The sequence below is a fragment of the Neoarius graeffei genome, chromosome 13 (genome assembly GCF_027579695.1).
Source record: "Neoarius graeffei isolate fNeoGra1 chromosome 13, fNeoGra1.pri, whole genome shotgun sequence".
NCBI lineage: Eukaryota > Metazoa > Chordata > Actinopteri > Siluriformes > Ariidae > Neoarius > Neoarius graeffei.
This window is the reverse complement of record NC_083581.1, coordinates 1,613,565-1,639,538: the sequence shown is the minus strand read 5'-3', so window position 1 is coordinate 1,639,538 and position 25,974 is coordinate 1,613,565. Positions and strand designations below refer to the sequence as shown.

The 25,974-nt window shown below is 40.7% G+C and overlaps 2 protein-coding genes across 3 annotated transcripts in view; one reads left to right on the top strand and one right to left on the bottom strand.

Annotated features, from left to right (window-relative positions):
* Positions 1 to 9,490: 9,490 nt before the first annotated feature.
* tnnc1a (troponin C type 1a (slow)) lies at positions 9,491 to 16,546 on the top strand. The gene is made up of 6 exons (XM_060937112.1): positions 9,491 to 9,514; positions 13,625 to 13,655; positions 14,332 to 14,478; positions 14,899 to 15,013; positions 15,120 to 15,256; positions 16,404 to 16,546. Exons 1-6 carry the CDS (start codon positions 9,491 to 9,493, stop codon positions 16,433 to 16,435), a joined length of 486 nt encoding a protein of 161 aa, XP_060793095.1. The 3' UTR covers positions 16,436 to 16,546.
* Positions 16,547 to 25,293: 8,747 nt separating this feature from the next.
* atp6ap1a (ATPase H+ transporting accessory protein 1a) overlaps positions 25,294 to 25,974 on the bottom strand; it is a 33,284-nt gene continuing 32,603 nt past the window's right edge. For both annotated transcript variants that reach the window (XM_060937090.1, XM_060937089.1), the window contains one exon: positions 25,294 to 25,974. This exon is cut by the window's right edge and continues 1,457 nt beyond it. The gene's annotated coding sequence lies outside the window, so the exon portion shown is untranslated.

The following is a 25,974-nucleotide window of genomic DNA, read 5'->3' as shown; positions in this document are numbered from 1 at the left end:
GGAGACATCGTGTATCCGGGCGGGACGGGCAAAGAGCTCACCATCCAATGAATAAATCTTTGAGGTGTGTATGTGTGTGTGTGTGTGTGTGTGTGTGTGTGTGTGTGTGTGTGTGTGTGTGTGTAAAACCCAGTTTAAAGAATTTAATGAGCGAACAGTGCTATATATTTGATATTTGATGAATGAATTCACTAAAATGTTCAATTTCTCCAAGAGTGATGAATGATATAGACACTTGAGTAAACATTTCATTAGGACAATTTAATGAAATTGTCGGTGAAGCCGGACTTCCTGTGTGATCTTAAAGTAGAGGTCTGCACGGGTCGGATTTTTCAGTCCCGCTCCCGCCCGCGCCCACAAAGAATTATGATTTTCAGTCCCGCTCCCGCCCACACCTGCCATATTTTGTCCCGCTCCCACCCGCAAATCCCGCATGATGCAGACGTTCGCGTTATTTCTCAGGAAAGTTCTTGACTTGACACAGCGTGATGGTGCCCCGCCCCCTACTTTGAGTGGATTTGAGCATAAATATCTACAGCTCACGTTCACGTTTGTTATTATTTACCTTGTTTCTGAATTCGGAATGTTGAAATGGCAGCATGTAGACCTAATAATAATAATTATTTAAGTAGGCTAATCATTTAAGTATGCGCTCTCCCGTGGTGCGTCTCCTATGAATAATTAGTGTGAAAGGAGAGATGGATCGCACTCTTGAACTTATTCTTTTAGTTACATTTCTTTTCAGTTGTTTTTAGCAGCAGAATGAGACAAACGTTTCGGCTGTTGCCTTCGTCAGTGTCTCTAATAATAATAATAATAATAATAATAATAATAATAAACAATAAAAAAAAGACAGGCGAGCACATAATTCCAAGTGGAAATTTGGTATATTTATTGTTCAGCCATACAAAACATTAGGCTAACCCAGTTTACATTTGTAAAGCATTTCTAACTAAAATGTCTGATTTCAGGACTCCTGACTTTTTAACGGTAAATGTACCTCTTTTTAAAGCAGCACTTACTTTTGAAGCACTGTGAGCTTCAGTAAAGGAGCTTTGCTCTTCTGCCATGATCGGAGATCTCAAACACGGAAGAGGAAAAGAATCGGAAACGTATGAGAGATATTTATCCTCTCCTGGATCAGAATCAGAATTCTGATGACCAGCTCATCTAAGGTGTCATTGAGGCATCATGTTAGTGTGGGTCACTGGAGGCTGGGTGTGAACGGCGAGTCATTAGAGTGATCAAAGGATTTCCCGTTAGGGTGATCAATGGCAAATTTAAGATGCCATTCCTCACTCAATCTGGCAATCTGACACTCTCTGCAAATTTAGGCATCTTAAAATGTTTTTATTAATGCCAAATAAAATATCCAGCACAAATTATATATGATAGACATAAATTAATAATTTATAAATTTTATTTTAAACACGTTTTTAGTTAGCGGGACTGCAGCTTATCACCTCTCCCGCCCGCGCCCGCATATGTGCACTCCCGCTCCCGCCCGCGCCCGCATATGTGCACTCCTGCTCCCGCCCGCGCCCGCAATGAGCTTTCAAAATTTGTCCCACGCCGCACTGCTTTGCGGCGGGTCCCGCGAGTCCCGCGGGACTCCCGCGGGAGTGCAGGGCTCTATCTTAAAGCAACACCTGGATGTGAGTGTAAATCACCTGCACTGCTGATTGTTTTATTAAAAGAAAACTTGTGCCCTATTTTCATATCTCTCTGGGTCCAAGTATTTCCTGGGGACAAACATGATTAAAATTGGTACAGTATTGAGTTAGAACGCTGTAACTGGCAACCACAAAAAAGTAAAGTACTCGCATGTTTACCAAAGGAGAAGTCACACAGGACTGGCGAGGAAATCTATTTCCAGAGTAAAACCTGAATATTTAGCTGATTATGACGATATGAACAAGCATCTGACATCATGGAAAGGATCCTTTGGTCCACGTCAGTAATGAGCTCCGTGTGATAATCGACTCCAGGCGCTGAACGCGGCTCTGTGTCAGAGAGCAGAAGAAGAGAAAGATAAAACACTGAGTGTACAAACAGACATTTTCTACACTTTCTTTACACTTACTGCTGTAAACACACACAGGCGTGTCTCTGTCGGGATCCTCTCCATGTTCTCAGACGTTTATAACGACATTATGAGTGGGTCAGTGGAGAACCCGACGCTTTACTGTGACGTGGATGAGTTCCCTGCAGGATTAAACCCTATCGCTGTTTTGCGGTTGCTGGTTGTAGAGTTCTAACTCAATGCTGCACTGATTTATATCACTTTTGTCCCGAATAAATATTCAGACCCAAACAGAAAGGAAAATAGGTTAAAAAAAAAGAATCCCAGAGTTTTCCGAAACTCTGTAAAATGTACAATGTGACTGAAATGATCAGACATCAGATGTGTTCGTGTTTTAAAGGAACAGTCCACCGTACTTCCATAATGAAATATGCTCTTATCTGAATTGAGACGAGCTGCTCCGTACCTCTCCGAGCTTTGCGCGACCTCCCAGTCAGTCAGACGCAGTCAGACGCGCTGTCACTCCTGTTAGCAATGTAGCTAGGCTCAGCATGGCCAATGGTATTTTTTGGGGCTGTAGTTAGATGCGACCAAACTCTTCCGCATTTTTCCTGTTTACATAGGTTTATATGACCAGTGATATGAAACAAGTTCAGTTACACAAATTGAAACGTAGCGATTTTCTATGCTATGGAAAGTCCGCACTATAATGACAGGCGTACTAACACCTTCTGCACGCTTCGGCAGCGCATTGATACGGAGCTCAGATATCGATGTGCTGCCGAAGCGCGCAGAAGGTGTTAGTACGCCTCTCATTATAGTGCGCACTTTCCATAGCATAGAAAATCGCTACGTTTCAATTTGTGTAACTGAACTTGTTTCATGTCACTGGTCATATAAACCTATGTAAACAGGAAAAACGCGGAAGAGTTTGGTCGCATCTAACTACAGCCCCAAAAAATACCATTGGCCATACTGAGCCTAGCTACATTGCTAACAGGAGTGACAGCACGTCTGACTGCGTCTGACTGACTGGGAGGTCGCGCAAAGCTCAAAAAGGTACGGAGCAGCTCGTCTCAATTCAGATAAGAGCATATTTCATTATGGAAATACGGTGGACTGTTCCTTTAAACCTGAACACTTTTCACATGATGTGATGAATGAAGAGATCAGGCAGCATGCGCGCCTGGAAAATGATGATGATGTGACGACTATCAAGAGGAGGAAAGTTCGGCTGTTTGGGCATGTGTGGAGAACGAAGGACAACTGGATGTTAAAGATAATCATGATTGGTATGGTTGATGGAAGCAATAGAAAGGGGTGGCCTAGATGGGCGTGGATTGATGACATCACAGAATGGACAGACATGACCCTTCACCAGATGACGGAGACCATACAAGATTGAGAACGGTGGAGGGTGGTGGTAAACATCAGAAAATTAAGCACCAATGGGTTTTTTGAGCCCATGGACTATTGATTGATTGATTGACACATTTCATCCGTTAAATATCCATCAAGACTGTGTAATAATTTCTGGATTAACTGAGATGTTCAGTAAAAGTGTACAGTGTGTAGTATCGTCTCCTCACAGCTCCAGTGGTCCTGGGTTCAGTTCCTGAGATCATATGGACCCGTGTGGGTTTACTGAGGGTTCTCTGGTTTCGTCCCAAAAACAAGCCAGCCGGTGGATTGGCGATGATCAATTCTCTCTGTGGGTGTGGATCAGTGTATGTTGTACCGGTGTCTAATGGAGGGTGTATTCCGTCCTCACAGACAGCGTTCCCGGGATTGACTCTGGATCCACTACTGTATAACCCGACCAGGATAAAACACTGACTGAAGAAAAATGAATGAACAAATGAGCATGTTGTAAATTGTGTTTTTCAGCTGAGACTCTTGTATTTTTCAGGATGTGAACTCATCTCCTGCCTGCAGGCTTCAGGAGTGATGGACTGATCTAATGGGTTGTTTTTGTTTGCTTGCTTCTTGTTGTTTTTATTTTTTTGGACAAATACTTTAAATCTACTCCTAAAAGTAATCTTACGAAATTTCACACTCACTAACAAATATGTGGCAGATCACAGAATCCAGGGACACATGTCGGCCCGGGGGCCTTTTGAGTTATTGACAGATTCAGAAAGTACAGTTTCCAAGCTTTCCAATGATGCCTTCCATGTGGAGATCTGACAATATTTGAAGAATGTGTGGCCTTTTGAAAGTGTATACTTCTTAAAACAGAAAAGGGAGAAAATCGCCCTCAAAGTTTTCCATCTCAGCTACTCTGGGTACAGGGCGGGCACATAATGCTGCTCATTTGCATGACATTAAGGAAAGCCCTACCCCCTACGAGCTAGCACGATGCTACTTTCATGTAAACAAAGATCACCACGTCAATTTTCCTTCCATGCAAAGTATGCCCAACACAATTATGAAGTACAAAAATAAGTCCTAAAGTATACTTTAACGTTTTGTGATTGAAAAATTACTCACACCGTAAGAAAGAAAGATAGCACGATGATGACACAACTAACACAACACTAGTTTCATGTAAAGCCTCGGTCACAACCGGCCGTACAGTATGCGCTCCTACGGCCGGTCTACACGCAAAAAACACAAGAAACGCACGGAGAGCGCGCATGAAACGCACGAGAGCGCGCGTGTGAAAGCACGAGAGCGCGCGTGTGATGTGCTGATTTTCGAGCCGCAGACCGGCCGCAGAGGTTCTTTGTCATGTCAAACAAACTCTACGGGCGCTTACGTTTTTTTCAGGTTGCAAGACAAACTTACAGCCAACGCACGTCTTTCTCCGTGAACAAAAAAAAAACCGCAGCAATTTGGGAAACGCCAAAAATCACACGGCCAAAAAATCGTACGTCCGGTTGTGACCTAGGCTTAACCAAACCACAACACTCTCCGTTACATGCAAAAATAACCACACAGCCTTAGATTAATAAACTCACCCCATCAGAAAGAGAAACGGCGCCTTGCACACACCAATGCCTCCGATGGAATGTAATCCTAGAACGGTCCGTGTATCATCCGATCATTCAAGTATTCCATTCAATCTGGAAAACGAGGTTGTGTTTTTTTTTTTTGCTAGAAATGGTTATCTCCGATGTAAATACCGAGTGTCTGTTTGCTTCGCGGTGTTTCAGCCCCTCTGCGCTCTGTTTAGTAACTCATTCCATAGTGAAATCACACGCCTGTATGCAGTTAAGTAGCCACGAGCTCAGCTCGTATCATACAGCTGATTCGCGAAAAAAAACAAAAGACTTAAATCATCATGTGAATGGCCCATATGGTAATTTACCCACACCCCCCAGCAGGCTACAGTCCTGACAAAAACGAGACAATTTGCAACAAAAGATGTATGCTTTTCCAACAAAACAATCTATTATCTGAAATACTGATTGCATTCTTCAAGATCTCAACTTGCACATGATGGAAAAAAACAAAAATCACAAATTTCGAAAAAAAAAAAGCTTCTTTTGCGATTATCTCGGATTCGTTTCGGCCGACATGCGTCCCTGGATTCGGTGAGGGGTCACATATTGAGAAATGGGGTCCAGTTAAAGAGAAAATAACAGAATTACACTATATGAAGCTGTTCATATTCTACAGTAATAAACATTAATAAATCAATAATGAATGTGTTTGCTTGTTAAGGATTTAAATCGACATCCAGATTTCCATAAAGCTGCTCCGTGAAAATGTTATAGAAATTGAATAAAAGAAAATGAAATAAATAATAAACATCAATAATACTGTAGTATACAGCACTATTATCAGTATTATACATTAATAATCAGTATTAAATAGTAATAAATAATAATCCACAGCGTAATAAGTGGTAATACACTGTAATAAAGTAGTAATAAACAGTGAATTACACCACAGAAGCAGCTGTAATCCTGCTGTAATCCCTGCATCAAAAGTTTCACTGACTCTTTAATCCCAACGCTGTCCAGTGCGAGAACTTTCACAAAACCCCAGAAACCCGAGCCCCTCCACCTGCATCCACGCTCACGCCTTCAGAACATCTGCAGCTTCTTCTACATCTCTGTTCAAAACAGTGTGTACACTCTGATATGGTGTTTAGGCAAACTGTAACCGCGCTGTAATAAACTCTTTTACTACGGACTTTCACATATAACACCAAGTTTGTGTCCCCACTTTTAATGACAAGGAGTCAGTCTTCAAAATAAAACAAAAAACCCACATCACGGAGCCATGTGTTCGTCGTCCCCCAGAGACAAACAATCAGTAATCAAGTCCACAGTTGAGTTAACGATACACATGAACGCCATAAAACAAAGGCTTAACGAGCCTCGCTCAGGTGTCGATCACTAACAATTATCAAAAATGGTGATCACTGACTTCAAAAAAATCCCATAAAAGGACTTTATTTATGAGCTAAAATCAGTTTTACTGGAGTCTTTATTCCGTAAGCACTGTTGTCATGACAACCCGTAATGCCATCTTTCTCAATTTCCACGGTAAATGTTAAATCTTGATTTTAGTATAGGTAATCGTATGGGGCCGAGTAAAATTAAGGATTAATTTCACAAGTTATTTCAAAGTTTTGAAAATTGCCCGAGTCGCAAAGTGAAATCACGAGTGAAATTGATCCTTAATTTTACGAGGAACCATACGATTACTTGTTTATAATATATCGGGCCAAATTCATACTTCAGAAGCCATTCAAGTTCACAACATTTGTCATTCACGTTTTCTGAACCAATCAGGGCACGAGACTATCTTACACGTTTGAATCAGTTTCTAAAGCGTCTTTCATCATGACACGGAGACACGACGCGAGGATTTTGAAAGTGGTTTACAAAATTTTATTAGAACTTCTTTACAAAAGCAATTTTGTTGACAAAATGTGCTAATTTTTGTAATTGTAACCAAGCAACAAACCAGCCAATAGCATTTCAGAAATACGGCCCCATGTTAAGGAAAAAAGCCCTCCTTGATTGACCAATCAGAATTGAGTAATTTGGCCCCATATATTATAAGCATAGCAACTCAACATCAACTGTTCCAATTTAACGGAACACTATATGAACAGATTGATGGCATTGTGATGGCCTCCCCTCTCAGGCCTCCTCATTCGGGCCTCCCTACTTGGGCCTCCTCACTCAGGCCTCCCCTCTCAGGCCTCCCTTCTCGGGCCTCCCTACTCGGGCCTCCCCTCTCAGGCCTCCTCACTCGGGCCTCTTCACTCGGGCCTCCCCTCTCGGGCCTCCCTACTTGGGCCTCCCCTCTCAGGCCTCCTCACTCGGGCCTCCCCCCTCTCCCTCCAGGCACTCTGACTCCTGACAGGCCAAACTTTATGTTTAGCATTATGCTAATCTATTTTTATATGTTTTGACATTGACTTAGCTAACAAATACTCTCTTGATCTATGGAATCAATTTTGTGCCAAAATGTTCATACAATACTTTTGAAATATCAAACAAAAACGACAAATCAAAATACAAAAAAAGGAAAAAAAAGTCAATTTTTTTAGACTGGCAAACAAATTATTCATGTAATCGTGCAAAATATCAGTCTATTACTCTTCAGAAACCTTTTATTTTTGTTCCGCGTCTTTCTCAGTTTTGTTTGATGTAATTTATTTTGGTTGCGATTCCATCTTTCTCGTTTGCGCTCCCTGACTTTCTGCTGCAGTTTTGGCACAAACTTCCCGTGTGGGCGGGCTGTCCAGGAATGCATTCCCATTGGCTAACTTGTGTTTGACTGACAGCTACGCTCAGCTATTCCCTACTCGGATTCTGGCGGACTGTTTGACGAGTGACCGATCCATTGACGGTAAACAAGGATGGAGTGGACTTCAGTGGCGACTATGATACTGAATTTACACTTTGTTGAATTAATTCAGTATCATAGTCGCCACTGAAGTCCACTCCATCCTTGTTTACCGTCAATGGATCGGTCACTCGGCAAACAGTCCGCCAGAATCCGAGTAGGGAACGGCTGAGCGCAGCTGTCAGTCAAACACAAGTTAGCCAATGGGAATGCATTCCTGGACAGCCCGCCCACACGGGAAGTTTGTGCCAAAACTGCAGCAAAAAGTCAGGGAGCGCAAACGAGAAAGCTGGAATCGCAACCAAAATAAATTACGCCAAACAAAACTGAGAAAGACGCGGAACAAAAATAAAAGGTTTCTGAAGAGTAATAGACTGATATTTTGCACGATTACATGAATAATTTGTTTGCCAGTCTAAAAAAATTGACTTTTTTTTTCTTTTTTTGTATTTTGATTTGTCGTTTTTGTTTGATATTTCAAAAGTATTGTATGAACATTTTGGCACAAAATTGATTCCATATTGATCATGGTGTCTGAGTGACAGCGAAATGTCGTGCTATTTTATCTCCTGCCTTTTTTTTTTTACTTTGTTACTGGCAGCAGGCCTGCCATTGTACATTGTACATAATACGCTGTTTGTTTGTTTGTTTGTTTGTTTGTTTGTTTGCCCACCCATTTTTGTGATTTTATTCTTTTTGTGATTTTATTTTCTTGCTCTTATTTTAATGTACCGCTCTTCGCCCTTCTAATTGCCCTTCGGGGATAAATAAAGTTTTGTCTGATCTGATCTGATTTCCTTCATTTTTAGTCGACTTTGTTTTTCTAAATCTTCACTTATCAAATTATTAATTATTGAACAATTAGAACATTTTAAAATACATTTAAAGGTGTAGTGTAATTAATTCATATCATACCTGAAGATTAATTTAACACTTAATACTTAATAAAGTGAATCTGCAGGACTGAACCTGAGTGGGGTTTTTTTAATTGCTTAATATATTCAAACATTTCTGTTAATAAATTTACCAAGAATTAGAAGAAACTTTTAACTGGAGAAGAACATGCTACTCTTCTATCAATCATTTATCACCAAACATTTGGTTAAATTGTGTATTTTTGTGTCACTGATCTCACACACACATTTCACTTTTCCACACACGTGGGGTTTTGTGACTCCTCCCCCAAAAAAACCACACGCGTAACGGTTTTTCATGTTGAAGTCGTTTGAAATCTGATCCGAGGAACCGAATGCTGTGCTGTAATTCACCGTGTCCGGCTTTGTGTCTTCAAATGACTTCTTTTTCCCAAAACATTCAGAAATGTTCATCAGAACCAGGATGATAAAATCTAATTTAGCTCCTTTGTGACCTCTGCAGTTCCTCTGCTGGAATGTGGAGTGTGTGGTGTGTGTCAGAGATTAGACCTCCACCTCCTCGACACTTCCTGTCATCAGTGTTGCTTTATCAGAGAGAGAGAGAGAGAGAGAGGTAGATTCTAATGGACGGACATCACGTGGACAGGAGTCTGGGACATGGACGGAGGGCGTGGCTCATTTTTGTCTGCTGCTATAAAGCCCACTGTGGTCATACACACGTCCTGATCTCCACTGAGGCCCTTGAAGCCTGCTGTCTGTCTGCTGCACGTTTCTCAGCATCATGAACGACATCTATAAAGCAGCGGTGAGTTTTTACACATAAACATGACTCTGGCTTGTGGACGCCGCTCACCGGGTGTTTTTTTGTTCTTCACGGCACGTAGAGTGATTACTGACGTTATTATCACTGATAGTCACACTGTTGTATTTAACACTAATATTATCATAAACATTTAAAAATGGACACATTTCTGATTGCAATTCTGAAATTCTTTTTAAAATATTCTGGAAATTCCATCAGTACAGTGCGACATTAAGCCTTAAGTTTAACCTTTATGTTCACCTGAAATGTGGAAATTGTTATAAATTTATAAGTGCAAGTCGACGTTCAGCTCCAAACATTATGGACTTTGGACGAATTTAAATGAGCAGCGCATCCAGTGTTCGCGGAGACAACACGAGCTACAGTTAATAATAATAAGAAGAAGAAGAAGAGGAGAAGAAAAAGAAGCAGAAGAAGAAAATGTAATTTATAAAGCAATTATAACATTGGTACAAGGCATACTGGCCAATCAAGTAGTAAAAATGAACTCAAATAAAAAAATGTACACAGAATTAAATTATTTTATTAAATAATTTATTAAAGTAAATATATAAATACAAAAAATATATGTAAGACAATAAAAAGAACACACATTTAGAATAAAGTGAGATGTATTCAGCAATAATAATAATAATAATAATAATAATAATAAAATTGTTCAGAACTGAAAACATGCTGTATTATGATTTTTTACATTTTCTCCCAAACATCTCTTTCTTTCTTATTAACATTATCTGTGTAAATGCAGTACTGAGGTGAAGCACGAGGAGGTTCAGCAATAATAATAATAATAATAAAAGTGGCCCATCTATTATAAAGATCTCAGAAATGATTGTATTTGAGTTTAAAGTGAAGCTATGAGCTGCGACTCCTCTCTGTTTTGATGCTGATCCTGTGGTTTGTTGAAATTATTATGAATTTAAAATTGTGGAAATGTGATGATGTTTGGAGAAATCGTAGTATTTTGTTGCCTGGATATAAATATTTAATATTTTAACATTTATTTCAGTTTCTGAGGAGTTTAATTTGGTGAATTGTGACTCTGATGTATAAAAGCGTGCGGATGTGACAGAGCCGTGTTTAAATATATTGACACTTGAACATGTACGGTATCGGCTCTGATAAAAGCCTCTTAAACCCCGAGCCGTGCCGAGGCCTGCACACGGACCGTTTCCTTCCCAGGCTAATTTTAGGAGCTTCTGATAAAAACATCTACAGATTCCTGCACTATCTGTGGAACGTGTGTGTGTGTGAGTGTGTGTGTGTGTGTGTGTGTGTAGCAGCAGAATAGCTTTGTTTAATGTTTATGGAGTGAATCCGTGACTCAGTTTGTTCATCATTAATCTGATTTCATCAGAAGTCACGTGATCACGAGCGTCTGCATGATTACAGCTCCACTGTTGGGGCTAAAAGCAGCAATGTGTTCATTTGAAACATGTTTCAGGAAGCGTGGACCGAGTTTTAATCTCAGGGTTTTAATCTCAGGGAAGTTTAGGTGGGATTTAGACTGAAAGAGAGGGAATGAACCTGCGTTCACATGAGCAAGTGATATTTTCATTCATTATTTATGTCCTTGTGCGTCACCGAACTGTGATTTCAGCATCGAATCCAAACGATGGTCTCCAGCGACTCCTCGGACCGACCCCACGGCGTGTGGTGCAGCAGTTCTTCAGTTCCCTGGTCACAGCTTTACATCGTTCCTGTTTACTGTTTAGACGCTTTCAGACCAAACAGTTCTCGGGCTGCGTCTACAGTCATAGGTTTTAGATTTAAAATTAAAACGATTTCCGTCCAGACGAGTGTTTTAGCTCCGTATCAGAAATAATCTCCGTCCACACTAACACCTGAAAACGCAGATCACATGACTGTTCATGTACAGTGGGCGCGTTCGTGCTGTACGAACAGCTGATGCGGTTTGTTTTCCTTCAAGAAAGGGTCATGTGATAGGAGCGTGACAAATCACTGTGACTGATGAGATCCGATCGATCAGGAAGTGATGTAGGTGTCTGTGTCATCATTTCCAAAAGTCTCCATTTTAGGGTCTCGAAAACTCCGGAGTATCATACTGTAGACACCAAGCGTAAATGGAGCAAAAGTGATGTTTTAAAACTGAAATGTGTTCATGTGGACGGAGCTCTCGGGACTCGTTCAGAGGAACTAAACAATGGGGACAAGAACATTTAGTTTCACAAAGATTTTTATATTTTGTTCAGATGCTTCAAAATCTTGCTGTATTTCCACCGTCACATCAACATTCAATAAAGTCTCTGGAAATGGACATCACTATCGCTCCGTTTGTCCATGTTTTTCCCCCCATTTTTTACAATAATGTTAAGAGCTGTTGTTTACATGACTAATGTTTTACACAATTTTTTAAAAATGGCATTATCAGTGCTGCATTGGCTCGTGTTTGACCAATCACCATACACTTCCATCCCTCACGGTTCCTCTTGTGCTGGGAGAGAACCGACCCTGAAGTAGGAGCTGAAAAAGTCCCTCAGAACGGCATTTTAATAACCGCGATCATCTTCAGTTCCTGCAGTGACACACACAAAAGGAGGAACTTCCTCCAACAGTTCTGAGAACCATTAAAAAGTTCCTCCAGTCTGAAAGAACCTCATGATACAAATAAACAGAAGAAAAACTTCTCAGCGTGGTTCCATCTCCTGTCGTATCTGAGCTCTCAGTGAAGGTGCACGGAGACGTTTGGATGAAAAATAAAGTGAGTAAGGAAGTCTCAGAGATCACCGCGGTCTCTGGTGAGCGAACGCAGTGAGAACAGTTCACTCGCTTTACAAATCTAATCCGAGAACGAAGCCGAGAGAGAAACACGCAAATCACACACATCAAATCAAATCAAGTTTATTTGTATAGCGCTTTTAACAATAAACATTGTCGCAAAGCAGCTTTACAGAATTTGAACGACTTAAAACATGAGCTAATTTTATCCCTAATCTATCCCCAATGATGAAGCCTGTGGCGACGGTGGCAAGGAAAAACTCCCTCAGACAACATGAGGAAGAAACCTCGAGACGAACCAGACTCAAAAGGGAACCCATCCTCATTTGGGCAACAACAGACAACATGACTATAACATTAACAGTTTTAACAGGTATAACCCTCAACTGTCCTCATGGGGCCGTCCTTCACAGGAGTGGGGCGATAAAACTCCGACCAGACACAGGGCACCAGGATGGATCAAGCAGGTCCGAGGGGCAGAAGAGGCCAGCATCTCAATCCCAGGATCAACATGTAACTCAGAGGGACAGATGGGGGGGGGGGGGGGAGAGAGAGAGAGAAAGAAAACACGTTGTTAGGTATGCCCTAAAAATGTCAAGTATTAAATCTGTGTGGTAGGCTCGCAGAGACGAGAGTCTTTACATCAGGCATAACACACAACAATGGCATGTTAATATGGTAAAATATATCATGACCTGCTCTGGCTGGATGCTTGATTGGGTGATGGGAGCACACTCCTCAGCAATGATGAGATGCAGATGGGACCCTTAGGGCTGGCCAAGACAATTCAGTTACATTTCACCGGGTCTGGGACATGCGACAGAATGTCTGACGGCCGATTCCCTGCAGGCTACGATAGCAGTCGAGGTCCCCACCGTCTCCACCAAAAGATTTCCTGTTGACTCCATGTAACTCAGAGGGACAGATTTGGGGTGGGGGGGAGGGAAAGAAAACGCAGGTTGTTAGGTATGCCCAATGTCACCTGAATAAGTAGGAACAGTATACATATTGCACCGAGTACAAGCAGGGACTCCGGCAACTAACTATGACAGCATAACTAAAAGGAGAGAGCCAGAAGGTAACACATGAGCTTCACACTGAGGAGTGTGTTATTACATTTGTGTTTAACGTTTTAGTTTTAGAAATGATACATACATAGCTATTACTGTTTCTCATCTGAATAACAACAAGGAAAAAAACAACAACCTGGCCGGGCCACGCCCATGAGAGAGAGACACTCAGTGACAGAGTGACTTGTCCAAGTGGAGAAAGTGATGCTGAGACTTGACCCTGAAACTAAACGTGAACTCAGAAGATAAATGTGTAAGTTATTGTTTATTCTGATCCCTGCAGGTCGAGCAGCTCACAGACGAGCAGAAAAACGGTGAGTAGAAAAAACAGCCGCAGTCCTGTTCATAACGATTTCCAGTGGAGTCAGTGAAAGTTGATTAACGTTAATCCAGGAGCATCAAATACAAACCTGCTTTAAATAATCAGTCCTGCATTTAAACCATTTAATAAATTCTGCCACTGTGGTTTAGCTTTAAACAGACTCTTACTTTCATAAAACATGAGTGCATAAGTATACACCCCCCAATCACTGTGAAACTTGTAAATTAGTTCGGTTTCCATCAGACGTCACATGATCAGCTGGATGGAGAGGAACTGTGCGTCATTAAAGTGTCACGTGGTAAGAGTGTGGATAGAAATGAACCTGTTCCTGGAAGAACCCAGAGTGTGTTAGAGAACATACTGGACCTAAACACAGCATCATGAGGATCGAGGAGTGACCAAAACAAAACCCGGATAAAGTTACGGAAAAGTATTAGTCAGGGTTCAGTGATAATTAAAAAAAAAAAAAAAACATCTCAAAATGTGAACATCCTGTTATTAAAGAATATAAAGATACGGCACACATGCGACTCTGACTGGAGGAGGCTGAGAACCAGCAGTCAGTGAGCAGGTGAAGACGGGATTCATTCATTACTCCAGTTCACTATAAAGTCTGAAGGGGGGTGAATACTTATGCACAGCACTGTAGCTGCAGGTCTGTTCTGCAGAGTTCCGCGCTGCTTTCGACATCTTCGTGCAGGACGCAGAGGACGGCTGCATCAGCACCAAGGAGCTGGGCAAGGTGATGAGGATGCTGGGTCAAAACCCCACTCCTGAAGAGCTGCACGAGATGATCGATGAGGTGGACGAGGACGGTACACACACACACCTATAACACTAACTACAGAGTGTAGCACTCGAAGGTGATGATTTATGACAAACTGGAACAATTCTCAAGAGGTTTTTCTCCACTGACGAACCTGATTGGACCCTAAACTTCAGTGATTGGACATTAATCTGATCCGCTGTGACTGATGTGTAGTGTTCAGTCATTAGCTTGATGAGAGAAGATTGTTTGTGATTTCTAACAAATACTTAGAAGGTTTAAGCAAAAAAAAAAAGAGCAAAATGATGTTTATTTTCTTTAAACTAATTTAATTTCACTAAAACCAAAGTAAAGTAGAAACACAGTGTAATTACGCCGATATTGTTCTCCTGCATCCTGAATGTCCGCCGTGTCCGATTAACACTTTGGGGCACCTGCTGTGTCCGATTAACGCTCCTGTGTGTGTTAGGCAGTGGGACGGTGGACTTTGAGGAGTTCCTGGTCATGATGGTAAGGTGTATGAAAGACGACAGTAAAGGGAAATCTGAGGAGGAACTGGCTGAACTCTTCCGCATGTTCGACAGGTTCGGTCCACTTTAGCAACCCGAGCTAAAGACTGATACAGGCTCCAACCTGAACAGGTTTAACACTCGGACTGCTGTGTGTGCGTGTGTGTGTGTGTGTGTGTAGGAATGAGGACGGTTATATCGACCTGGAGGAGCTGAAGATGATGCTGGAGGAGACAGGAGAGAGCATCACTGAGGACGACATCGAGGAGCTGATGAAGGACGGAGACACGAACAACGATGGGAGAATTGACTATGATGGTAAGAGTGAGTGTGTGTGAGAGTGAGAGAGCTTTTATAAATCACACTTCAGAGTTTTTATGAGGAACATGAACGACAGTCAGAGCGCTGACTTTCCACCCTGTAGGACTTTAATACTTTTATTTTATGTCATTAACCCCGCCCGCTATGACATCATAGTTTGTGGAACTTTTGACTAATGAAGCTGAATAACATTTTTTCAATCGTGGACGTCTCACGCTGTTTCCTCTGATCATCGATTTTAGTCTCATTTTTATTTGTTAAGAAAATTCCTGTTAAATTTCATCAAATACAAACACACGAGTCATTTATTATTTTGCTTTTGTTCATTTTTAACCATAAAATGATTGTTTTACTTATCTAGTCACCTTTTTATTATTTATTCACCATTTGATTGTGTATTTTATTCTTCATTTCGTTATTTGCTTCATTCCGATCAGATGAAACCAAAGGCAGTTTTACTGAAATGCACTTTATTTAGTGTTTTATTGCTCCATGAAGTTTAAATCAGAGTTCATCTTTACTTTGAACAGTCACATCATCAACAAAAGTATTTTAAGAAACAAAAATAGTTTATCAGTAATAGTTTAATTCAGGTTTTGCATTTTGGGTCTCGAGTCTGTCCAATGATATGAAGAGAAACCGTGTTTTATACATTTTTACAATAAATACTGCAGTTTATAAAATAAAAGTAAGGATCGAGAATTAGTAGGCTGTTGGACAACATGGGCCATAAAATAAAAAAAATGCAACTAATTATTTGAATATTGTAAATTTATAATGTCTGATTTGCATAAACTTTGCATAACTGAGAGACTTTGTTGTTTCAGGATTTAAGTGTTACAGTACACACAACGATATTCATTTATTTATCTGTTTATCTTCCTGCTTTTGGAGCATTTTGGGCCTCAAAAGAACTAGGCAGTAATTGTGTACATTTATTACATTTTTAAAGGATAATATACTGTAGAATAGAAAATGATTTAAATTGAGAATAGAGAATGTTGGGAAACTCAAGCATTCGAGGAATTTACTGTCAACAAACATCTGAATTTTGGTGCTTCAGCAGGTCAGATTTGCATAACATTTGCATAAATTAAAAATTGTGTGCAATAATAATATGCAGTGTTTTGTTTTCGTGTTTCAGAGTTTATGGACTTTATGAAAGGTGTGGAATAGGAGCCTCCGAGTTTCATCGTGCAGACAGAAGACATCACGCGTCGCTGTTCTTCTGTTTAGATTTTACAGGAAATGGAACTTCAATGATGTGATGTTTGAGTAAAAACTAATCATGTGTTCTTTTGCTTCTGGTGAAACTTTCCTCTATGTACATAAAGTGCGTGAAAGCTCTGAGTGTGTGAAGATTTTTAGGATGTTTAATTTGCCCAATTGTGTAACACACACACACACACACACCCCCTCAGGAGGTTCGATACACAGCCTTTATCTCAAACCTCTTAAAAGCTTTTCCATCACATCCTCGTTTCGCTCGTAATCAGCGACAGCACGTGTTCAGTGAATTTCTCCTGGAGACTCAGTGAACATCAGAAATCAACAGAACGTCTGGGAGATAAATCCTCCTCGTTTTATCATCTCATTTTTACACACGACGGCTCAGAAATCCAACACGCCGGTTTCAAATTTACTGCGACACCAAACTGCTGCTGAGGTCTGGGCTCTGATTGGCCAGGTGGTGATTAATTCTCTCTAACAGTAGTGCAGGTTTATATTAATAATTTGTAATAGGTTGTTTCCATGGCAACAGCATGTTCACAGGGACATGTACAGTGAACACTTGACTTTTTTTTTTTTTTAAGTGTGGTTTTCTTTTTCTGTAAGCACAAACCTGTAATATTTATAATAATTCTGTAAGGAGTCTCTAGTGTGAGTGCTGTGTATCAGTCAGAGGAGAAGCTGGAGCTTTAAGGACAGAGGTTACACTTCTTTACAGTTTCTCTGGAACACGATGGAACAAACTGCATTTATTAAAACTTATGAACTTCATGAGAGAATGAAAAGAGTCTGATGAGGGAACGACTGTTTATAGCTGCTGTAACATCCGTGACAAAAGGAGCTAGCTTGTTTCATGAACATTAAATGTAACTATAAATGGATAAAAAGCATATTTCATTCATCAATAAATTTCAAACTAATCATTGATAAATTGTGGTGCAAGAGGAGTAAATCACTTGGTCATGCTGTTACGGAAAAATAAATCAGCTTCAGGATGGGAACAGCAACCTGCTCCGTGTGTGTGTGTGTGTGTGTGTGTGTGTGTGTGTGTGTGTGTGTGTGTGTGTGGGTTAGAGTATTTATTTACCGCTGAACCCCAGCCGTCTGTTTGAAGGCTGATCTGATCAGAATTACTTTATTAATCCCCGGAGGGAAATTCAAAATTGCAACCAAGCTCCTGAATCAAGGAAGAAGTATTATGTCTAAAAATAGAAGATAAAATAATCCTTAAAAAAGAATAAATAAAAATAAATTTAAATAAAGTTCAATAACTTAAGTAAAAGCAAAATGAAGTGATTTTATATACAATGATTCCTATATACATATTGCACCCGAGTTAAGGATACACGGTAAGAAGTGTACCTCTGGTGAAGAGACTCGGAGTGGAAACTCCAACAGAACAGCATGAGAGAGGTGTGGAGTGGAATGAAGACCATCACTGGTTACAAGCCACCCTGATGACACGACTCGTGTGGATGAGGTTCTCGTCTCGTGAAGCTCCACATGCTCACACCCTGAAACTGAAGTCTGATCTCGTCACACACATTAACGTCAAAACCGCTGGAGCTCTCAGGGCCCAGCACGACTCCCACGAGGACAAACATGACATTCATCTCCTCTACAACCCACACAGCGACAGACAGGGATTAAAAAATTAATGAGTTCATTTAACACACACACACACACACACACACACACAGCTCTGAACCCCAAATCTAAACCCCACCTGAGAGGATTTCTGACGCCCCTCAGGAGCGATAAAGCCACGCTGCACTCATTATAGGAAGTTATTCTGATTATTTCGGCCTCGTTCTGCATTAAAATGGATAAAAATAAAACGCATCGCTCCGACAGCTCCAAGTCTCATCACCCCCTCAGAGTGTGTGTCCAAGTTTAAATTCTGCTCTTACACCAACACTAAAATAAAGCACGATATTACTGCCCAGAGCAAAAAAAGTTTACATCCCCCACATTTTGGAAGGAGAAAAAGAAACACGTAGCTCCATTTTAGAATTTATCGACAAAAATAAGTATAGATTTGTTGGAAAATAAAGACCAAAGTCCTGACCCTGATCTGAGTTACATAAAAACCCCCCAGATTTGGACGGATCGAGGAGCTCATTTCCTCCGTCCTGGAACTGAAGTCCAATTAGTTAAAAGCATGACGGTTCATCTACAAGAAAATTTAAACAATTTATTTTTAAAAATTAGGTTTAGATATTCTCAGTATAATTTTATACTTAATCACTTCTTAAAAAAAAAAAAAAGACTAAAACCTTTTGATGACTCAACCTGTACTCCTCTTGTGTTCATCCAATTAAATGCTCACTAGAAGGTTATCAGCCCCACCCCCAGGGGCGTGTCTTGCTCTATAGTAGTAGGAAACATGTTTCATATCAGTGTTTTTGTCCGTGTCTTCGTGCGAGCACACACACACACACACACCCTTTGTCCAACTGAGAATAAATGGAGTTTATTCCTGTGGAAGAGGGCGGAGTTTGTGTGAATTGGTGGTCATGTGACTTGCAGCCATTCAGTCTTGGAAGGTCTTGACCTGAGACTGATGGAGATTTCCATCCTATCGCTCAGATTCATTCCTTTAACCCCCCCGTTCATAACTGCAGGTGTTTACAAATTAAACGTTTTAAAAACTGAACATTCAATTTCTCACACACACACACCATCATTATTTTATAATAAAACATTACATTATTGATGTTTGTGAAACTGAGGTCGTGTACGGTTGTTTGTGAAAACACCGACTGGCTCACTTTTAACACACAGTGTGTCTTCAGTAATCGGTTAAAATGTCGAGAACGCTGAAGAGAACCGAACCGAGGCAGGAGAGCGAGGCTCAGGGGTCGGTTATGTAAACGAGGCTGGATGAGTCATTTCACTCCACAGTCTCATTCCTTTTCCTCAAACTGCCTCGAGTCAGAAGCCTGCATGTGACCTGCTTTAAATAAAAGCCCCAAACACTCGCACGTGACCTTGAATGACCTCTTTCCTCTCGCACACACGAAAAGAGTCTCATCGGTCCTGATGGAGCAGCCGGATGGTGTTTTGTTCTCTTGATGTTTAAAGATGTCTTACAGGAGTCTAATGGTGATCTGAGGATTAACGGGGAGTTAATTAATCTGATTAATGTCTCTGCTCCAGCATTCTTCGTTATCCAGACAGGAAAATTACAGAGCCGCTGCGTAAATACAGGGATCTGGAACTGGAACCAGGATGTGAACTTTTAGAAACCAATAAAACCATTAGAGACAAATTATGGCACATGTAACAGAAACCATCAGGGCAATTTCAGTAATTATTCATAATTGTACTTAATAGGATTTTATAAAATCAATAAAACAGAAATAAACAAAAAAAAACACTAAAAGGAAACTGTTGGACTATGAAACCATGCAAACACTCTGTCATTGCTTTGTTAATAAAACAGGTTGAACTTTACGTTAAAAATTGTGTTAAAATATAAAAGTTGCTTTCATTTACATATTCATTTTTACTCGTTTTCCGTAAGCGTGCCGACTCCTCGTCCTCTCACTGCTCCCAGGGGTTTGGGATATTTTTCTCTTCCTCTCTGCTCATCACATCATTAACCCAGTTTGTGTGTTTGGACTAAAACAGCCTGCAGCTTTAACAGATGGTACCTTCAGCTTCTGCTCAGAGCCCCACACGGCCCGGTCCGACTCACGACCCAGTCAACGGCTCCACTACTGACTGCTCATGAACTAAATCAATATAAACTCGGGTCTGAGATCAGACACCCAACCAGCAGGAGGGAGAAAGAAAGAAAAACCTCGGCCTGAACTGAAGATCTTAAATAAAATGGGTTGAAATAAGACACAGGTGACGCCAATAAAGACAATGAGAACAGGAAACAATGACCAAATAAGGAAAGTGGGACATAAAAAGGGTCAGACGTGCTCACAGAGTTGTGGAGAGCCAAAAGGGTCAGAGCTGGATGTTTTGGTCCGAGTTTCTGCTCAGTGCACGTTTGATGAAATTGTTCACTTTTATCACATTTAATAATAAAAACTAGCCATATTATAAACTGATGTTTTGACGTCACTGACATCATCATCAGAGTAAAATAAACAGTGTTTAAGGTGATTAAGAGTCCGTTTTTATAAAGTCCCAAGACAGCGCATCAAGTAAAAGCCTCGGCACGTACGGAATCAGACTGGATGTTTAATTTTGGCTTTTTTGCTTGGATGAGCAGCATCTCATGAATCAGACAGTCCAGCGGCTTCCCAGTGCGTTTTCATCAAATAATAAATTGATCACTCAAATCAGGAAGGTCCAGGAGGCCAGGCTCAGTCTTCAGGTGTTTACCAATAGTTGAGTGATAAAGTCAATAGTAATGACTTTATAAAAACTTGAACTGACTCTTCACCACCTTCAGCACTGTTTATTTTACTCTGATGATGATGCCAGTGACGTCGAAACCTCAGTTTATGATATCGCTAGCGTTTATAACGTTGATTAAATTGCTGTTAAATGATAACATGAAGTGGATTATTTCTTGAAATTTTCCTCCTGGTCTTTCTTCAGTCCTCATCTGTCCAGTTTAAGTGACTCTGTGTCCACTGTGTCCTCAGATTCCTGTTCTGCGCTGACAGGAGCGTAAACCGATGTGGCCTCCTGCTCATGGAGCTCGTCCACCTCAGGGCTGTGGGCTCGGAGATGCTTTTCAGCTCACTGCAGTTGGACAGAGTGGTAATCTGAGTGACTGTAGACTTCCTGTCAGCTCAGGCCACTCAGCTCCATCATGTCACTCTGTCACATCACTCCATCACATCACTCCATCATGTCAATCCGTCACGTCACTCTGTCACATCACTCCGTCCTATCACTGTCATATCACTCCATCACATCACTCCATCATATCAGTGTCATGTTACTCCATCACATCACTCCATCATATCACTCTGTCACATCACATCACTCTGTCATGTAATGTCACATCACTCTATCACATCACTCCATCATATCACTCCGTCACATCATTGTCATATCACTCTCATATCACTCCGTCACATCACTCAATCACATCACTCCGTCACACTGCTCCATCATATCACTTCGTCACACCACTCATCACATCCACTCTGTCATATCACTCCATCATATCAGTCTGTCATATCATTCCATCACATCACTCCGTCACATCACTCCATCATATCACTCCGTTACATCACTCTGTCATATCACTCCATCATATCAGTCTGTCACATCATTCCATCACATCACTCTGTCACATCACTGTCACCTCACTCCATCATGTCACTCCGTCACATCACTCCGTCACATCACTCCATCATTCCGTCACATCACTCCGTCACATCACTCCATTACATCATTCTGTCATGTAATCCGTCACATCACTCTGTCACATCACTCCATGACATCACTCCGTTACATCATTCTGTCATGTAATCCGTCACATCACTCTATCATATCGCTCTGTGACATCACTCCATCATGTCACTCCATCATATCACTCCATCACATCACTCTGTTACATCACTCCATCACATCATTCCATCACATCACTCCATTACATCATTGTCATGTAATCTGTCACATCACTCTATCACATCACTCTATCATATCGCTCTGTGACATCACTCCATCATGTCACTCCATCATATCACTCCATCACATCACTCTGTTACATCACTCCATCACATCACTCCATCACATCACTCCGTCACATCATTCCATCACATCACTCCATTACATCATTGTCATGTAATCTGTCACATCACTCTATCACATCACTCTATCATATCACTCCGTGACATCACTCCATCATGTCACTCCGTCACATCACTTCGTCACATCACTCCGTCACATCACTCCATCATGTCACTCCGTCACGTCACTGTTACATCACTCCATCACATCACTCTGTCACATCACTCTGTTACATCACTCCATCATATCACTGTCACATCATTCTGTCACATCACTCCATCATATCACTCCAGTCATTTCAGATCAAATCTCCTGAGTTGTTTTCTTTGCTTGATGCAGGACAATAATTTGACCTTCTGAAACACAGCAACATCTTTTACACAACTGTGGAATAAATCTTCTGACGTTTGTGTAAGAAATGAGAAGCGACTCACTGCATCAGTTAGAGAACTGTTGCAGCTGAAACTCATTAATAACTGCAGTAATTATCCAGTCAAAGGCTCTTATGGATTTGCTTATTTAAATCCAAACAGCGACTATTTATTTATTTATTTTCCAACTGGGCAATGTACGATAACATTTTTAAAATACATATTTCTTTCATGGATGACTAAAATAAATTTAAATTAAAATGTTTAGGGATGTTTTAGAAAGACAATACAGTTACTTCCAAAAACATTATCTTTAGTTGAAGGAAATGTCAATAATTTGTACATTTGTATGAATATACACTACCGTTCAAAAGTTTGGGGTCACTTTGAAATGTCGTTATTTTTGAAAGAAAAGCACTGTTCTTTTCAATGAAGATCACTTTAAACTAATCAGAAATCCACTCTATACATTGCTAATGTGGTAAATGACTATTCTAGCTGCAAATGTGTGGTTTTTGGTGCAATATCTCCATAGGTGTATAGAGGCCCATTTCCAGCAACTCTCACTCCAGTGTTCTAATGGTACAATGTGTTTGCTCATTGCCTCAGAAGGCTAATGGATGATTAGAAAACCCTTGTACAATCATGTTAGCACAGCTGAAAACAGTTGAGCTCTTTAGAGAAGCTATAAAACTGACCTTCCTTTGAGCAGATTGAGTTTCTGGAGCATCACATTTGTGGGGTCGATTAAATGCTCAAAATGGCCAGAAAAATGTCTCGACTATATTTTCTATTCATTTTACAACTTATGGTGGGAAATAAAAGTGTGACTTTTCATGGAAAACACAAAATTGTCTGGGTGACCCCAAACTTTTGAACGGTAGTGTATTAAATGAGGAGAATCCAAGAGAGAAAAGGTCAGATTCGTTGGAGACGGCAAATCAGGAAGCAGAGTTGGTTAGTAAGGATGAGGTGAGGGCAGCCATGAAAAGAATGAAGACTGGGAAAGCAGTCGGACCAGATGGTATCCCGATTGAGGCTTGGAGATGTTTGGGTGAGACGGCTGTGGAGTTCCTAACGAGATTGTTTAATAAGATCCTAGAGAATGAGAAAATGCCACATGAATGGAGAAAGAGTGTGCTCGTCCCAATATACAAGAATAAGGGAGATGTACAGAGCTGCAGTAATTACAGAGGAATAAAATTGATGAGCCACACCATGAAGCTATGGGAAAGGGTATTGGAGGCGAGATTGAGAAGAGAGGTAGCAATCTGTGAACAGCAGTACGGGTTTATGCCAAGGAAGATCACATCGGATGCAATTTTTGCTTTAAGAATGTTAATGGAGAAGTACAGGGAAGGCCAGAGAAAGCTACATTGTGTGTTTGTAGACCTGGAGAAGGCATACGATAGAGTGCCGAGAGATGAGTTATGGTATTGTATGAGAAAGAGTGGAGTGAATGAGAAGTATATCAGAGTGGTGCAGGACATGTATGAGAACAGTGAAACAGCAGTGAGGTGTGCAGTTGGAACGACTGAATGGTTCAAGGTGAAGGTGGGACTCCATCAAGGATCTACTTTGAGTCCTTTTTTGTTTGCCATAGTGATGGATAGCTTGACAGATGAAGTGAGGCGAGAGTCACCATGGAACATGATGTTTGCAGATGATATTGTGATATGTGGTGAAAGTAGAAAGGAGGTTGAGTTGGGTTTGGAGAGATGGAGGGATGCATTGGAATGAAGAGGAATGAAGGTGAGCAGGAGCAAAACAGAATACATGTGCATCAATGAGAATGGGGATGAGAGTGTAGTGAAGATGCAAGGAGTAGACGTAAAGAAAGTTGGTGAATTCAAGTACCTGGGGTCAACTGTGCAGGAAAATGGGGGCTGCGATAGTGAGGTGAGAAAGAGAGTGCAGGCAGGGTGGAGCAGGTGGAGAAGGATTTCGGGAGTCATTTGTGATCGGAAAGTCCCAGCAGAAGTGAAAGGTAAGATGTATAAGACAGTAGTGAGAGCAGCTGTGATGTATGGATTGGAGACCGTACCCTTAACGAAGAGACAGGAGGCAAAGTTGGAGGTGGCGGAGTTGAGGATGTTAAGGTTTGTGATGGAAGTGAGAAGGTTGGACAGGATAAGGAACGAGCACATCAGAGGGACAGCACATGTGGAGAGCTTGGGAATGAAGCTAAGAGAGATGAGACTGAGATGGTATGGGCACATCCTGAGAAGAGACGCAGAGCATGTGGGAAGGAGAATGTTGAGGATGGAGCTGCCAGGCACACGAAAACGAGGAAAGCCAAAGAGGAGATACATGGATGTGGTGAGAGAGGACATGAAAGTGGCAGGTGTGGTGGAGAAGGATGCGGAAGACAGGGAGCAATGGAGACGAAAGATCCGCTGTGGCGACCCCTAATCAGGAGCAGCCAGAAGAAGAAGAAGATGATATTTTAAATATAAAGTTGATCAGTCTCAAGAGACTTTGATTAGACGTGAGAATGCACACACATTAAAGTACATACACCTTTAGTTTCAGTGAGTATAAAACATATAAATCATGAACACTGCTGTGGAAATCCTGCATTCAAACTGATAATCATTTTTAATCAAAGTCTTAATATTTTTATAATAAAGAATGTTTTCCATCATTATTAGATCAAACACCAATTCATTTGTTTTTATTCATCTTTTAACAACCAGTTCAAAAACACAAATCAGACTTTTTGGGGGTTTTTTTTAATACACATTTATTTCACATTGTAATGATTCACAAACCATCAGGAATTTAGTGTGATGTTAAACGCAACTCTTTTCTCCAGATCACACTGCGGTTACTGACGCAAAATTTACATTTCTTAAACACAATCAATAATTTACTTTCTTTAATATAAACAGCCTTCATATCTCAAATTACATTCATAATGAAATGAGGTGAAGAAAAAAAAAAGACTCACAGCAAAAAGTGGAGTTTCAGTCGGATGTAAACCTCACTGTGTTTCCTTCTGAAATAAATAAACAATGAATAAAGTTTCTCCCGTTAATTAAACTATGATGTGCAGAAGGATTGATTTATTTCACGTACATGATCATCATCACTAATATTTAGAAGAGTTCAATTCCCCGAGTGTTTACAGCTTATACAACACAAAATATCTTTAATCCTGTTAATACACACTCTACAATAAAACAACAACGACACATGCTGCAAATAAATAAGTTCATCTAGCTATTCAACTGCAATAATCTCATTAACACACACACACACACACACACCTTATTCCAAACAAGTTTATGTTCTAAATAAATAAACATCACTATCTTGAGGAAAATGAACAGGTGCTCAGAGTTTAGAGGTTGATCATTAATTAATGCTTCTGAGGTTAATTAAAAACACAGAAGTTGCACTTTTTTT